Source organism: Giraffa tippelskirchi, chromosome 8, assembly GCF_054371585.1.
Source record: "Giraffa tippelskirchi isolate mGirTip1 chromosome 8, T2T-mGirTip1v1.2.pri, whole genome shotgun sequence".
In the NCBI taxonomy this organism is placed as follows: Eukaryota; Metazoa; Chordata; class Mammalia; order Artiodactyla; family Giraffidae; genus Giraffa; species Giraffa tippelskirchi.
Window position 1 is genome coordinate 128,875,693 of NC_137282.1, and position 15,811 is coordinate 128,891,503.

Genomic DNA, 15,811 nt, shown 5'->3' on the forward strand with positions numbered 1-15,811 from the left:
TTCCTGACACTGACTACTATATAAGATTATAATGAGCTCCCAAAGAACACTGTATATTCTTTTAAAACAAAATGGATAATAATCATCTTGTATCAGTTGAGACTCTTCTGTGTGCCAAGAGCTGTGTGCAGACTGTGTTATAAGTGTGCTCTCCTTTGACACTTGGAGCAGACCTGTGAGGAGAAACAGGCTACTACGGTCCTCCTAGCCATTAGCACACTGAGGCTGAGCACAGCTAGCTAACTTGCAAAGGCCACAGAGCTGATAAAGGACCAAGTTGGAAACAAACACAGGTTTGACTATAAAATCTGTGCTACTGACCACTGTGTTCAGAAGGGAGAGTTTAAAGTACTGGATGTAGCTCTGCTAAAAGCGTGAGGATCGGTTTTCTTAAAATCTTCACCCAAATCTAGGATTCGAAGATATTTTCAGGAATAATATAAAGAACAATTTAAAACAGCCCTATAATGCAGATTCCATCTTAGAGCTTGTGGTTACATCGACATTTGATGAACTAGACAAAATAATGTGCTTTTGGTTACCCATTACATAAATTCACTTTTGTCATCCTGAAGGATTACTTTATTTATAGTCTGAAGAACTGTCTTAGAAATATGAAAAGAGAAAAATAAGTTTACATGTATGCTGGGTATGACAAAATAATTTTTTGTTCCTCTACAGTTATGAACAGAGGTCAGCAGATTATGGCCTGCGAGCAAAGAATGAATTTTACATCTTTTAAAAGGGTTGTTTAAAAGAAAAAAAAAAAAAAAGGAGAAGAAGAACATGTCACAGAGACTGTGTGGCCCACAAAGCCTAAAATATGTACTCTTTGGTCCTTTAGCAAAATGCTTGCTGACCCCTGGTCTACGGCCTAAAAATGGATGCACAAGTGTGAAATAGCTGTAATAGACAATAAAATATCTGCTAAGAAAAAGCAAATACCTAAAGGTTTTAGAAAGTATCTTTGGAGGGTTTGCTTGCTTGTTTGTTTTACCAGAGGTAATAAAACTTTACAGAGTCAGATCATAAAGTGGGTCTGGCATCTCAGCCTAGGATCAATGTAATGATATAAGAGGACTAAGAAGGAAGAGTCCCTGGAGAAGGAAATGGCAACCCACTCCAGTATTCTTGCCTGGGAAATCCCATGGACAGAAGAGCCTGGCGGGCTATTATAGTCCATGGGGTCGCAAAGAGTTGGACATGACTTAGTGACTAAACAACAATAACAAGAAGGAAAGTGCTGAAGAATGATCCCATTTTACAGCAGCATGGGGTCTTACAGATACCAGGAGCCAATACCTTCACCCTGCAAATGAAGAAGCCCCCAGGGGAAGGAATGGGGCAGTGGCTTCCTCAGGCCATGCTGTGCATACACAACACAGTGGTTTGTCCTGGTTCCAAGGCTGGGTCTATTCTCTCTGTGCCACGTGGCCTGTACTTCACTATAGACACATTCTTTGCAATGCAAGGAGCTGGAGACAGCTTTTTAAAAGGTCAGTTGAGAACCAGCAGATCTGCAAAGAATGTGTGATCTGAAGGTGAGGCCCCCATCCCTCTTACAAAAAATGTTTCTTTTTTTTAAATTTCTTTTTCAATTTTTTTTAAATTTCAAAAATAGTATAAATTACAGAACATGCAAAAAACTTATAAAATTCTCCTAAAACAGTTTTAATTATTGTACAATTCCACTATACATATGTATGTATGTATGTATGTATTGTTATAACTAATTAATCCTTTCAGAACCAACATGTATGAGAGAATATTTAACCTCACCCTCATCAACATGACCATGAGCATAATTCAAAATATCTTCCCATTTGATAAGCACAAGTGGTTTCTCTTTGCTTCACAATGAGGTTGACCTTTTTTTCACCAGGCTATTTTTTTTTTTGGCCAGTTTTTGTGAATCATCTGTTCCCACTGTCATATATCCTATTCCCACTTCTCTTCTGGGGTGCTCATCCAATTCTTTTAAGAATCAAATAGCAAAGATTCTAAACGTTTTCCCTGATACAAATTTTGTATTTTTTCAATTTTTCCATTTACCTTTTGTCATTTTAATTTCAGAAATATAACATTTCTACCTAATAAAACCCCCTGCTTTTCACTGTGATTTTGAAAAAGATCAGTAATAGTCCAAAGCCAATGTGGGTCATACAAGAGATGACCTCCTGGAGCTGGCTAGTGATCCATTAGTCTCTGAAAAGCAGCCAGTGTAAGCCAGCAGAGGTTCTGCCCATTGGTGGCCAAAAGGAAGGGACATGTACTAGAAACACTACAGGATGGACTAAGAATCAGGAGGCCAGGATGCTAGGCCTGAGTTTGCTCCACACGTGCTGTGTCCTTAGACAAAACCCAGTCTCTGAGCAGCATGCACCTCTCCTGCAAAATGAAAGGACACTACAATGTCAGAAGACCAGTTCTAAGGTTCGTGCTTATTTGACACATGACTTTAGATGCAGAGGGCTAGTTAGGAGCCACAGCCCAAAGAGACCTGCTCACGAGGAGAGTGAAAAGGTGAAAGATATTAATAGTTGGCATGTCCTGTCAGGTACAGAAATCTTTCAGGAATTCAGCATGACCCGCAGGGTCAAAGGCAGAGGGAACCAAAGCTGAAAATTCAGGGCTTCCCACTAGTGCACAGATCTTTCCCAGAGGAGGCACCAGCTGACCTCACTGTTGCTTCCTCTGAGGTAGCTGGGGACTGTAAATGTTGAGTGTGAGCAGAAAAGCCAGAAGACAAAGCCGCAAAAGGGACTTGGATGAGAGAAAGTGGTGGTGAAAGTTTCGAGGTGAAGGAGAAGGTGTTACGAAGGTCATGCTGGGAGAGCTCTTCAAGGCCAGGCATGAATGGGATCACAGAGAGGAGAAGGAACAAGAGAGTGAAACTCAAGCAATGAGAGGAAATGGCCTCGAGAACAGGCAAGCAGGGCTGTTGTTGTTGTTGTTTAGTTGCTAAGTCATCTTCAACTCTTGGTGATCCCATGGACCGTAGCCCATGAGGCTGCTCCGTCCATGGGATCTGCCAGGCAAGAATACTGGAGGGAGCTGCCACTTCCTACTTCAGGGGTTCTTCCTGACCCAGGGATCAAACCTGCATCTCTTGCACTACAGACAGATTCTTTACCCCTGAGCCACCTGGGAAGCCCATGGGCAGGGCTATAGTGGATATCAACGTATTATCTCCTGTTTCTGTGAAGTTCCTGCAAATGCAATGCTGTGAAAAACAATACATGCCCTGAAATGTTGTGATGCTGGTAGGAAAGGACGAGGATTGGTTAAATAACAGGAGCAGTGTTATGGGTGTCACCAACTAAATCCTGAGTCTGTTACACAAGACACAATGAAGTCCTTTCCTTCATTTGGTAACTAACTAGTATTTACTTACATGTACCTAACAAATAATTATTTTTTTCTTGCATAATATTAAGTAATAACATTGGTTCATCTTCTTTACTTTATTGCCACTTTAGTAGTTATTTATCTTTCTCATCTTAGTACTGATTAAAACATAAAATGTCTTTAGGAAATGCTATGTCCTAATTTATGGTTTAATTTAATCTTAGCAGTCAAACACTGATAACACTGCATCTCTTAAAGAAATGAGCCTATCTATTATCATATACCAATAAGTACATTAAAAAAAAAAGAAGAGTCTCATCCTCAAGTGGGAAGAGAAGAAATGGCAAAGCTAGGAGGCAATGAAGAAGAGAAACAAATTCCAAGTCCTGAACCCAGCCCAACAAGGTTTATTAGGAATAATTAAAGAAAAGCTACAGTATTTATTTGGGGGGAGGGGCTTGCAACCTAGAACCTGTCCAGTCCACACACAGGTGGGCTATGGGTGGTACTATAAAGGCTTTGACCCTCTCTTTTCAAGGAGAAAGAAAAAAAAAAAGAAAAATAGATTCCAACTATATACCACTGTGGAAAAGGCAAAACTATGGAGACAATAAAAAGATCAATGACTTCCAGGAGTTTGTGGGGAGATGAATACACAGAGTACAGAAGTTTGTATGAGCAGTGAAGATACTTTGAATGACATTATAATGATAGATACATGTCATTATATTTTTCTCCAAACCCACCGAACATGCAACACTACTCACTTCATTCAAGTGAACCCTAAGATGAACCAGGGACCTTGGTGATTATGATATGTCATGCAGTTCATCCTTGGTTTTTGAAAAAAAAAAAAAGGTACCACTCTTGACAAGACCTGTGCATGTAAGGGAAGGGGAACTTCTGTACCTCCTTGTCAGTTTTGTTGTAAACCTAAAACCGCTTTAAAACAAACAAAAAAAGGCCTCCAAAAATAAAAAAGTTAACACTCAGAATAGATGCTTTGGGAGGTAAATAAGAAATTAAAAAAGAATAATTAAAGAGATACTTCCTTGTGTTTCAATGATGGAGGCTGCCTCACCCATCTGTTTCCCTTCCTCTTCAAGCTTGTCTATTGTCTTTCCTGTAAAGGAAAAGGGCCATTTGCCCTTCTAAAAACACAGAAAGGTAAAAACTACACTGTAAATAGCTTTTTACCCCCAGGTTCAAAATTCTCAGTAAATTAAAACTCCATTAGTCTTCACTCTGTCTTGAACAAGACTGAAAAAAGACTAATTAGATTCCATTTTAGAGATGAGAAAATAGACACACAAAAACAGCCTTAAGCCAGTCTAGAACACTCAGGGAAACAAGGCCAGCCTTCCTGCACAGGTCCCTCTGTTCAGGGTTCACAGTGGCCTTCAGATGAAGGGTGGGGGGGAGGAGCAAGAGACTGAGCTCAGCCCCAGCTGAGCACACCCGAGCCCACGCCACTGCAGTGATCTTGGGGAAGCAACTTTAATGTTCCCATGGCTCCATTTCCCTCAGTGTAAAGTGGGGCTGATAATTTACATCCACTCCCTAATACAAGGTTGATAAGGATCAAATGAACAGTTCTTTATAAAGTACTGGACGTTCTAGTCACTCATGGATTTAAGAAAAGAATGATGCAAATAAAATAATAATTCAAAAACATTACTGTTATTCATTGATCTCATAAGCTTATCTCCTAAAATTGCTATATAACATATATTTAAGAACAATCTTTGTTTCATTCTGTTTAGCCCAACTGAGATAACTATCATGCATGTGTATACAAATACACACATAATATTTAAAACACATATAGATATATATTGATATTTACATAATGTAATTATGATAAGGAAAATTATGGCATCTCACAAATATATCAATTCTTTTAAAAATTGTTAGTAAACAAATAAACCAGAGCCAATGTGCACTTTGCTCATGAAATTAAATATGACTGCATTTTGTTCATGAAATTAAATATAAGCTTTCAATTTAAGATTTTATATACAAAATAAAATAGTGCCACTGCATATAAAGCATTACATGATGATATAAATACTATGAGAAGGAGTTGACAAATTCTTTTATAGATGTTTTTTAAAATCAAGACATTTTTTTCCCCCAAAGCAACAATTCTCATCTAAAATTTAACCTAAAAAGAATGAAATACTTCTGCAGTTTTAACCCTTAAAAATCTGCCCAGGTTATAGACAAAACTTTCAGAGTATAGAAATAATAACAAAGCATTCTCTGACCTAACAATTACTTCGAATAAAGGACATGTATCAACAATTACAATGGATGAAATTGTTCCTTTCTCAGGCACCCTGAAGGAGCAATGTTTAATGAGAAAGAATTATTTATGCCTACAAACAGAACTGTAATGGGCTGTTTTAATATAACACATCACAGCAGTACAAGCAAGCTGCCAGAAAGGTGTTACCTGGTTTTGACTCATACTCATCTGATTTCAGAGACCAGACTAAAGCTTTGAAAACAGCAGGGGCTTTTGGTTTTGTTTTTCGTTATTATTGAGAGTCAGTGGCAACAATAGCTATGCTGATGGGGTCTTCAGGCAGGAATTCTGCGGTACCACCATTTCCTGATAAAAATGAGTTCCCACCTAATGCCAGGATTAGTGATGTCAACAACACCTACTTTCATTTTCCCCCTTCTTTTAAGAAATTTAGTGATTTTAATTATTATTACATTCATTTTGGAAGAAGGAAACAATGCTAAGAAGCTCCTATCATAACGCATGACAAGTTTTCGGAGGGAAACCAACCTACAGTTCATCAGTTTTGTTACCAACGGTAGCAGTCGGTATACTAACATCAGATGAACTACAGAAAGAGCAGGAAGACGGTGGAGTATGCGGGGCCGGGAGCTGGGCTGCGGGGAAAAGAGCACTTGAACCCAGACCAGCCTGGGCCAGAGGGAAGCCTCTCTACAGTCTGATCGTGCAGCAAAACAGGGAAATTGGTTTCAGTGTTTTTAACTTCAATTAGTCACATTAATTAATGCTAAAAACAATGTTAACAGTATATTATTTTCATCTAGTTAAATAAAGGATTATACACATTTGAGTAAATTACACAGCATTAAACATTTAAATAACTTGAAATGAAGCCATTACTGTCATTCAAACAAGTTTCTACAGCTAAAGGCTGAATGTTAAGTATGAACTGACTTGGCATTACAAGAATATAAATCCTTTATCTTTTTAGTGAGAAGAACAAATGAAGAGATTTGATGACTTTGGACTTAAATTAAGTGGTTTGCAGTAGCGCAGCGCCCTCTAGTGGTCAAGGGTTCAAACTGCCATTTTCAAAGGCCAAAGTTCAGTTGCCAATCTTCTCATTTTGAACAGTGTTAATATAACCTTTGTTCTTTCTTCTTCTTTTAAATGCAACTGTTCATCAAAACAACACCAAGCCATCTATCCATTGACAATTCTCCTCACCTAATTTAAAGTGTTTTTTTTTAATCTAATTTGTTCCTAAGAAACATTCTGTAGAGTTTAAAAAAAAAAAATAACAAAGGAAAACAAAGCAAAACTTTACATGACAGACATGGCTACAGTGATGAACCAAATGGTTTCCTATAAGTCTAGAATAATGGCAGAAATTCAGCACTAGAGTAGTATTAATTTTTATGTGTTATAATCTAAGCTCTAGAGTGACATTATAAACATTATAGAACTCTATTTTTGCCTGTTACACAATACAATGAGTACATATGGCAAGTTCAAAATTACTTTTAATTACTTTTAATTTTGAACTCACCACTTTTGAAATGCCTTTTAATTCATTTTTTTCTACATGTAAACACTTTTGTTTTTAGTAATAGTATAAAAGATTCTCTATATATACGTTAGTTTTTTTTTTTAATCACTACAACTTCTATTAGTATCCAAAATTAAGGGCTCCAAATACTATTCTGAAAAAGCAGGAAAAGATAACCTAAGGGTTATCAAAAAAGACTTCCTTAGGCCAATCTATAATACTTCTATTCTTGAAAACATATTGACCTCTCATATGAAAAGGCTTAATTCTATCTATAACAACTGAAAATATGAGTTAAATGATCATAATTTTCTTGGCTTTCTCCTCTATCAACAGCATTGCCTTAGATCCTATAGCAAATATTAATAGTTACTAGGTGGAATAAGGTAGTTATTTTTAAAAAATGATAATACTTATCTAATTGAATTTTTTTCTTCTTCTGCCTACCCAAAGAACAGAAAGTTTGAACATCTTTTTGAAAGGATCATTCATTTCATTGGAACCAAGAAAGCAACTCTGTATAATGTAAACAGAACTGACATTGCATTTTGGATTTTTTACTCCATCATCATACAGCAATGCAGGCAAACATCTCCGTGCCTTAGTTTCTTTATATGCAAAATGCAGATAATTGTTTCTATTTCATGGGAACCTTCTGAGGATTCAGTGTCATGATACAAGTAGAATACTCAGCCCAGTGCCCAGTACTCTAAGAGATCCTCAAGGAATGCCCTTCCTACCATGGAAAGGACACAGAAGACCTTTTCCCTAGGTCTTCTCCTTAGGCCCAGGAGGACTAGAACCAGGGTTAAGAGATGCGGAGTCACACTGACGACCATGCGGGCAGATCTGGGCGTGGTTAGGGCAGCAAAGAGGAGAAGTGATAACAGAGCCCCCATGGGGCTGGTGGCTGAGAGACGGGGATGTGCTCATGAATAAGAATATCTTACTTATCCCATCTTAATTACTTTCATCTGTTTCTCTCTTCATAGTTAAGTACTTAAAGCAGTTAAGGTGGTGGGAGATGGTATGAGAGTGATACCAAATCTTTTCCAGGGAAGATGGGCCCGTGTGTAGTCTGAACATGCACTTTCAGAATTATAATAATTAAAAAAAGAATTATAATAAAATAGACTATATTTGCAAAGAAGGCTCTCTTGCCCTTTGTGATCATGAAAACAAAGCAGTTGAACAACCCTGATGTGAAAGTGACCTGGGCTATGCTGTCACTAGCAAGAATAGGAAAAATGCTTGTGGCAAGCAAACAGAACCCACTCTCACACTGATCTCACATGACTGCAGTAAAAAAAAAAAAAAAAAAAAAAAGGCATCCTTCTAAGACTGCCATTGTCCCGGATCTTTTGTTACAATCCTTACTTTTTAATGGATATTTAAAATACTATTAACAGAGGTGTAAGAGTTCTGAGTTTATCAAAAAGGGCATGAGTTTTTAAATGGTGAGATTTTCTTTTTAAAGATTCAAATCAGTTTCAGGAAAATGAGAGGGTGAAAGGGAGAAAGAGCCCAAGGGACAACTTTTTAAATTCAGGCTTTAGGCTACTGGTCACGCCAATTAAAATGCAAATGGATAAGGCTTCTAGCTTTTGCCAGCTTGCCAAATACCCTGATGACTTACTAGTGGCAATAGCTATTATGCCTTCCACTTCTGCATCAATGTCCTAAACAATGCCTAAAAGCTTAGGAGAGCTGATGCCAGATCCCAGAGTGGGCAGGGCCTGGCAATACAGATACATACACACTCCAACAATTATCCTGTGGGTGGAAACTTTCAACCACAGCAGTAAAGGTGCCAATGTGTTCTTCCCATCCACGTGGGAAATATCTTTTTCTCAAAAGGGAAATCTCACAATGCAGAGCTAGGACTCTCTAGCAAGCAAATGACAGATGGGTCTGGATGCTGAAGGTAAAGGACAGAATTGGTTTTGGTGACTCTCTGAATATTCATAGAATCTATAAAAGTCCAATCCTTTTAAGATGCAGTCTGTTAGAAATGAATATGCAACTGTACCAAATAAAAAACACTGTATTTCTCAAAATGGACACAAGGAGGGGAACTTTTCCCACCTCCCATTGCTGTCACAATTTCTGGATGAAATATTATCTGAACTTTATAGTGATTTGAGATTTATATTCTCTAATGGAGGCCCCCAAAATGTTTTTTTTTTGCAAGTTACATTCCCTCTTTTATCATTTCACCCATCACAAAAGATGCTATATTCAGCAGATAACTCCTAAGGATACTGTTAGAACTAGCTAGCTCTTCAAAATGATCCAGATTCCTGGACCCCACACATGGCAGCAGCATGGGGTTCCTTTCTTCAAGTTTCTCAGGTCATTACATGGAAAGAAGGAGGGAGAGAAAAAGAGGGAAGGGGAGAGGAGGGGAGAGTGAAAACAATGAGATATTCAGTAGGAAAGAACTATTGTCGATACTATGACTACTTCTTACAATCAGACCTATTACAATGAAAATCATCATGTACTAGAGGATCTCCAAACCTTGTTGCTCCAACCAACTAGCTGAGCAACCATGACAGCAAGCAAAGGCTTCAGACTTGGCTATGCTTCCAAGTCTGAGCAGGACGGTAGGTGTTTTTTCAAGTCTTAATTAAACAAGCTTGACTAGAGTCAAATTGTAAGCAACCAAGTGAGGTGGCAACAGCCAGGTTTACACGAAGAGGCAGCCAACAAGGATAACATGCATCAGATATGCTGATAACAAACAGATTTAAGGCTGCGGTGTCCCTTAGTCTTAATTGTTTTTCTGAAATTTTGTTGGCTTTGCAGAAACACTGACTATAAAGTTACTTTCAAATTAATAAAAATCTTCAGTAAGATCAACACTGGAGTAACTCCCAACAAAGTATTAAATATGAGAGAGCGAAATCTGGTCATCTGTATGAATTTGACTGCCAAAGGCACCTGTCTATAATATCTAAAACCAAATTCAACCTATCCCAGTTTCTTCCACAATGAAGTTTTCCCAGGACTCATATGAGGTATTAAGGACCAGTCAGAACACCAGAATTAGTCAGTCATCCATACTCCACATTCATGCAGAAGAGAATGCAACACATACTTCTAAACAGCAGATCGTGCTAAACAGGTCTGTGGAACATAAGCTGAACTTCTGTCACTATTTAGAAGTACACATATATTTTTTAATGGTTCCTATTTTGCTCTGTTATCTAGCACCTGCCCCACAAGCACCAAAAAACAACAACAACAGAGCAAGCAGGAAGCAGCCCACGAAGGGCTGGACCAAGTGCACTGGCCAGGAAGGGCCACGCACCCCTTCTGCTCAGAGCCAGCAGCGGAGGCCAGGAATGGGAGCGGACACAGGAAACAGTTGATGAGCACCACTGCTCCTGCACGCCACGCAATTTTCTAAATCTTTGATTCTAAAAATCAAGAGGCCCTGCACCTTTCCCTCTTGTAAGCTTCACTCTCCCTAATAAGGATTCGTGCCTATCGTTACTACCTTTGGGAATTTTCTCCCATTACTAGCGTGGGCCAGTTCTTGGTTCCATGTTGATTTTCTCACAAAATTACATCCAAAACGGATGGGACCCTAAGGATATAAGCTCCACAGAACAAAAACCTGTACAATCAAGTGAAGTCTCCACACGTTTTTCTCATACCAATTATGGACCAGATTTTGAAACATACACACACACTAATGAATGATCTAGCATATTTGGAATCTAAACAATGCCTGTCAGCAACGACTCGGGGTTCATCCTTTACACTTGGCCTTCTGCCGAGCCTCTTTTCTGTCGGCTTTCTTATTTTCTCTTTCATTTTCCTAAGTGAACACTATTTTGACAAGGGGTTAAGCAATACACAAAAAGCAGAGAAAAAATATTAACAAATTAAGCACTTTTGTCTCACCCTCCTCAGAATACTGTGCCAAGTGTTGCACATTCCAAACTGCAGTCTCAGAAAACACTGCGCACAGGGACTGCCTGCTCTGCATTCAGCACACAAATCACTTTGACTATGATCACACACGTTTATCTTTATTTTTAAATTCTCCTCATTGTTACCAATGGCACTTGAACATTATTATTACTAATCCAGCTACTCCTAATAATAGTATTTAAGTAACTTGTCATCCTGGGAGCTTTATAGACAATAGCTAATTAATTGTCAAGCATTTAATGTAACAGGATTCTAATCTCCAACCTCTGAAGCAGGGTATTTATGTGTTATAATGGTAAAACTTTTGTTTGAATTGCTTATTTATGCAGGATATATTCTCTATCACCTCAATTCTAATTTTTATATCTGCTTTGTAAGTAAAATAAAGAATCACACACTGAAAGACACAGACAGTACACTTCACAAACAGTAATGAATCTCCTGTGACTTCTTTTATTCACATTACAATAGATTCTATATTACCATGCAGAGAAAAACAAAACAAAACACCATAGATTATTTCCCTTGTTTGCAAGATATGCTCACAGTATTCTGATAGGAACAAGAAGGTGCAGCAGGCTATGTCTTAGGAGTGTGAGTAAATACAGTATTCTGTTGACATCTTGTTCCTGCTTTCAAACAGCCAGGTATGTTACATATGAACTGTCAGGACAGCTAAATAAGTTTTCCTGTCTAAATGTGCCCACATTCCTTTCAGAGACCTCATCTAAGGCTGAAGTCCCTATCTTAGTTGAACACTGTGGTAACAAATTTCATAACCTGCAATATTTAAAAGGTATAAATACTGCCAGTTTTATCCGCTAACCTCCCCTTCACACATACACCATACATACTTTCCATGTGACAATGCAAATGGCCTGAATACTGCAGAAAACAGAAAGGTGTCAAAGAGAGAGAGATAAAATCCCTTTCTCCGGCCCTTAATGAGGTCTCCAGAGCCAAAGGCAAACCAATAACAAATTGTACTTTCCACATATGAAGGGGGGTGGGGTGCAGAAAAAAGGCAAAGGGCGGGGGTAAGCTTGTCATCTGAAATTAATTGAACTTAGCCATGCCAAGAAAACACTGGTAATAAACCCTCCCCATCTAAATTAAGGGTTTTATGTCATGAAAAAAAAAATAAAAATTTATGGCAGTAATTTCATCTGGGTTTTTCAGGAAGTGCTTGCTGATTTTCTTGTACTCAGTAGAAAAATCCCCAAGGAGCAATGCAGACTGCAATAAGGCAGACTTCTAAAAAGATACCATTTAATTTCTCACTCCCCCCCTTGCACTATTACCACTTTTCCACTTTTCTCTAACTCAGTATTAACTCTCTCAACACAATTCTCTTCCACTAGCTCCCAGCACCATCTTGCAGGGCAGGAGAGATGGGCTCAGACTGCCACTGCCCATCTATTGCTCTCAGCAAGAGAAGTACAGGTGAACAGAACCGCAGGCCCCAGGAGCACACACATCTATTTGTCTTGGCTTTTTGTTTATTTTTTAATGATACCCAGTCATCTTAACTGAAGTACCAAATCTTAGCGGCTTCAAAACTATCAGTCAACATCTTTAAGACTGGTGACAAGAACTAATGAATGACTTCTCAGGGGGAAAATACAACACAGAACCATGGTTCCCAGTCCATGGATCATATGTGGCAGGCCAGGCACAGAGTTACCTGCAAGGGCTTTTAAGATCCTCATGGACCTGAGGAACACCTGTATAGGAACACAGACACAGTATTGGCTTTCAGATGTCCACAGACACTGGCATGATGATGAAAATAGGAATTTCTTACTTACAAACGATAAGTAAATTCACAGTAGCTTTTTGTCATTTTCTCAATGGATGGATTCTATAAGTAAAATGGCTAATTTACAATCCTGAAATATTTTTTGAAGTCAAAGAGTACCTTCATATTGAAAAAGACAGGAAACAACTGATCTAAGTGTTAGAATTTTCAGTGTTTTACAATCAGGCACATGGTAAGCACTCAACATTTGATGTTATTTTCTTAGCCCCTTTTGTACGTATTTTTTTCTTTCATTCCAGTCTCTAACAGTTTAGTTCATGGATCTGTCCAATCTCTTGGTGTACAAGACAGCAGTGGTTCTCAAAGTATGGTCTGGAGACTTGTCGGGGTCCCTGAGACCCTTTTAGGAGGTCCGTGAGGTCAAAACTTGTTAATTCTAAGCAGTTATTTGCCTCCCATGTATGTACAGAGGCTACATGACCTGTGAGATTACAACAGATTGAATAAGCAATATATATGAGAAGCCCAGCCATCTTTTATTTATTGTAGCAGCTATTAGGAACATTTGCAAGGCCTCTTTCCTCACCGAATTTGTTTTGTTTTAGAAAATAGTTATTTTTCAATAAAAATGCCATTTACATGGACATGTAAGGGGTTCAATATTAAATCTTTAAATAGTAAATAATCATTGATATGTATACTCTGCATATGCAAAAGCTCTTTGAGATCCTTTATAATTTTTCAGAGTATAAAGGGCTCTTGGAAAGAAAAGTTTGAGAACTACTGTTACAGAGATAGCAATGCTATGATGTCAATGCAGAACCTAGTTTCTGCTCTCAGGAAAACTGCTGATCCCTACAGGTATACAAGCAGACACTCGACACCTAACCATTGAGGATGTTGAAGGAGGATTCAAATGTTCAGGGTGTCTGGGCCATCTGCTCTCCATGTTACCTTCTAATATGAGATTCTCTAATTCTATTTTAGAGGAAACCTAAGGAAGCCTCCTTCCATAGTTGTGATTACTGACATGGAATATGAATAATACTTTATGTACCTTCATTTTCCTACCCACAAAACAATATGAGCACATTAATGGGCAAATTAATATTTTTCCATGGTTGTATAGTCTTCATGTCAGTACAATATTTCCAACATTTTGAAAGCAAGGTGACTTTTTTATTTTGCTTATTGGTTTCTTTTTATAAGAAAAGCTCTCTCCTCCATGTCAAGCCACAGCTTTTAAATAACATAACACAGTACCATTCACTCTGAAGGAAAAGAATGTTAGCACAGTACCATTCACTCAGAAGAATATGGCCATTCACTATATTCTCAAAGAAGACCCTAACAGCCAAGTGGTCAAGTCAATAATGAGGCAAACAAAGATTCTGCTGACAGAAATTCCAAAGGCAAATAAGTTCATGCCAAATCTGTAGCGATGAGTGGGATACTGTAATCTTCTGTACAAGTACTGCTCTTGCATGAGGTGGAAACAGGATGGTTTATCCTTAGTGAGCACACTGCACCCACAAAAACCAGCCAGTTGTTGAGAAAATTCAGTGCCATATCAATGAAGAAAAGGAATTTTTAGAAAATAAAATAACCATACTTATGTACATCATGAGAAACGCTGGGCTGGAAGAAGCACAAGCTGGAATCAAGATTGGTGGGAGAAATATCAATAACCTCAGATATGCAGATGACACCACCCTTATGGCAGAAAGTGAAGAACTAAAGGGCCTCTTGATGAAAGTGAAAGAGGAGAGTGAAAAAGTTGGCTTAAAGCTCAACATTCAGAAAACTAAGATCATGGCATCCGGTCCCATCACTTCATGGCACATAGATGGGGAAACAGTGGCTGACTTTATTTTTCTGGGCTCCAAAATCACTGCAGATGGTGACTGCAGCCATGAAATTAAAAGACGCTTACTCCTTGGAAGGAAAGTTATGACCAACCTAGATAGCATATTGAAAAGCAGAGACATTACTTTGCCAACAAAGGTCCATCTAGTCAAGGCTATGGTTTTTCCAGTGGTCATGTATGGATGTGAGAGTTGGACGGTGAAGAAAGCTGAGCGCCGCAGAATTGATGCTTTTGAACTGTGGTGTTGGAGAAGACTCTTGAGAGTCCCTTGGACTGCAAGGAGATCCAACCAGTCCATCCTAAAGGAGATCAGTCCTGGGTGTTCATTGGAAGGACTGATGTTGAAGCTGAAACTCCAATACTCCGGCCACCTGATGTGAACTGCTGACTCATTGGAAAAGACCCTGATGCTGGGAAAGATTGAGAGCAGGAGAAGAAGAGGTAGACAGAGGATGAGATGGTTGGATGGCATCACCAACTCAATGGACATGGGTTTGGGTAAGCTCCGGGAGTTGGTGATAGACAGGGATGCCTGGCGTGCTGCGGTTCATGGGGTTGCAAAGAGTCAGACATGACTGAGTGACTAAACTGAACTTATGTAATTTGATTCAATTCAGTGAACATTAACTGAACACCTGTTACGTTCCAGTAACTATTCCAGGTGACATGAAGAGGAGATAAATGAGACTTAACCTAGGACATAGTCTAGGAACTTACACTCTAAAAGGTAAAACAAGTAAAGCACTGTAACACACTATGATAAGAGATATCAAAGTAGGTGTTGAAACATAGATGAGAAAGTAATGAATTCACAATGGTGGGAATAAGAGAAAATAGGTATCGCATATGCAATGGGAGAGGCAGGAAGGGAGAAGTTTATGCCTAACAATCTCCATCTCCAGTTGAGCCCTCAAACATCTCTTGACCCTTCTCTGTGTCACTTCTTCTCTCCACAGGTGTTATTTGAAATCTTCTCCATTCCTCTTACATCTCCTCAGCAGCTGTTCTTGCTGCCTTCTGCAGAGGAGAGAGAGGATGAACGGCCTCTGGCCACCCAATTCTAGCTGGGCTGCCCATCTCTGTTCCCTTTGTGAGGCA

The 15,811-nt window shown here is 38.8% G+C and overlaps 1 protein-coding gene across 4 annotated transcripts in view; it reads right to left on the minus strand.

Annotated features, from left to right (window-relative positions):
• Positions 1 to 15,811, minus strand: part of BTBD9 (BTB domain containing 9) — a 396,006-nt gene that overhangs the window by 276,120 nt on the left and 104,075 nt on the right. The window contains exon 6 of one of the 4 annotated variants that reach the window (XM_081523211.1): positions 2,649 to 2,673. The exons of the other annotated variants lie outside the window; for them this stretch is intronic. Coding sequence (XP_081379337.1) covers positions 2,649 to 2,673 — 25 coding nt within the window. The remainder of the gene's footprint in view (positions 1 to 2,648; positions 2,674 to 15,811) is intronic. 4 annotated transcript variants of the gene reach the window in all.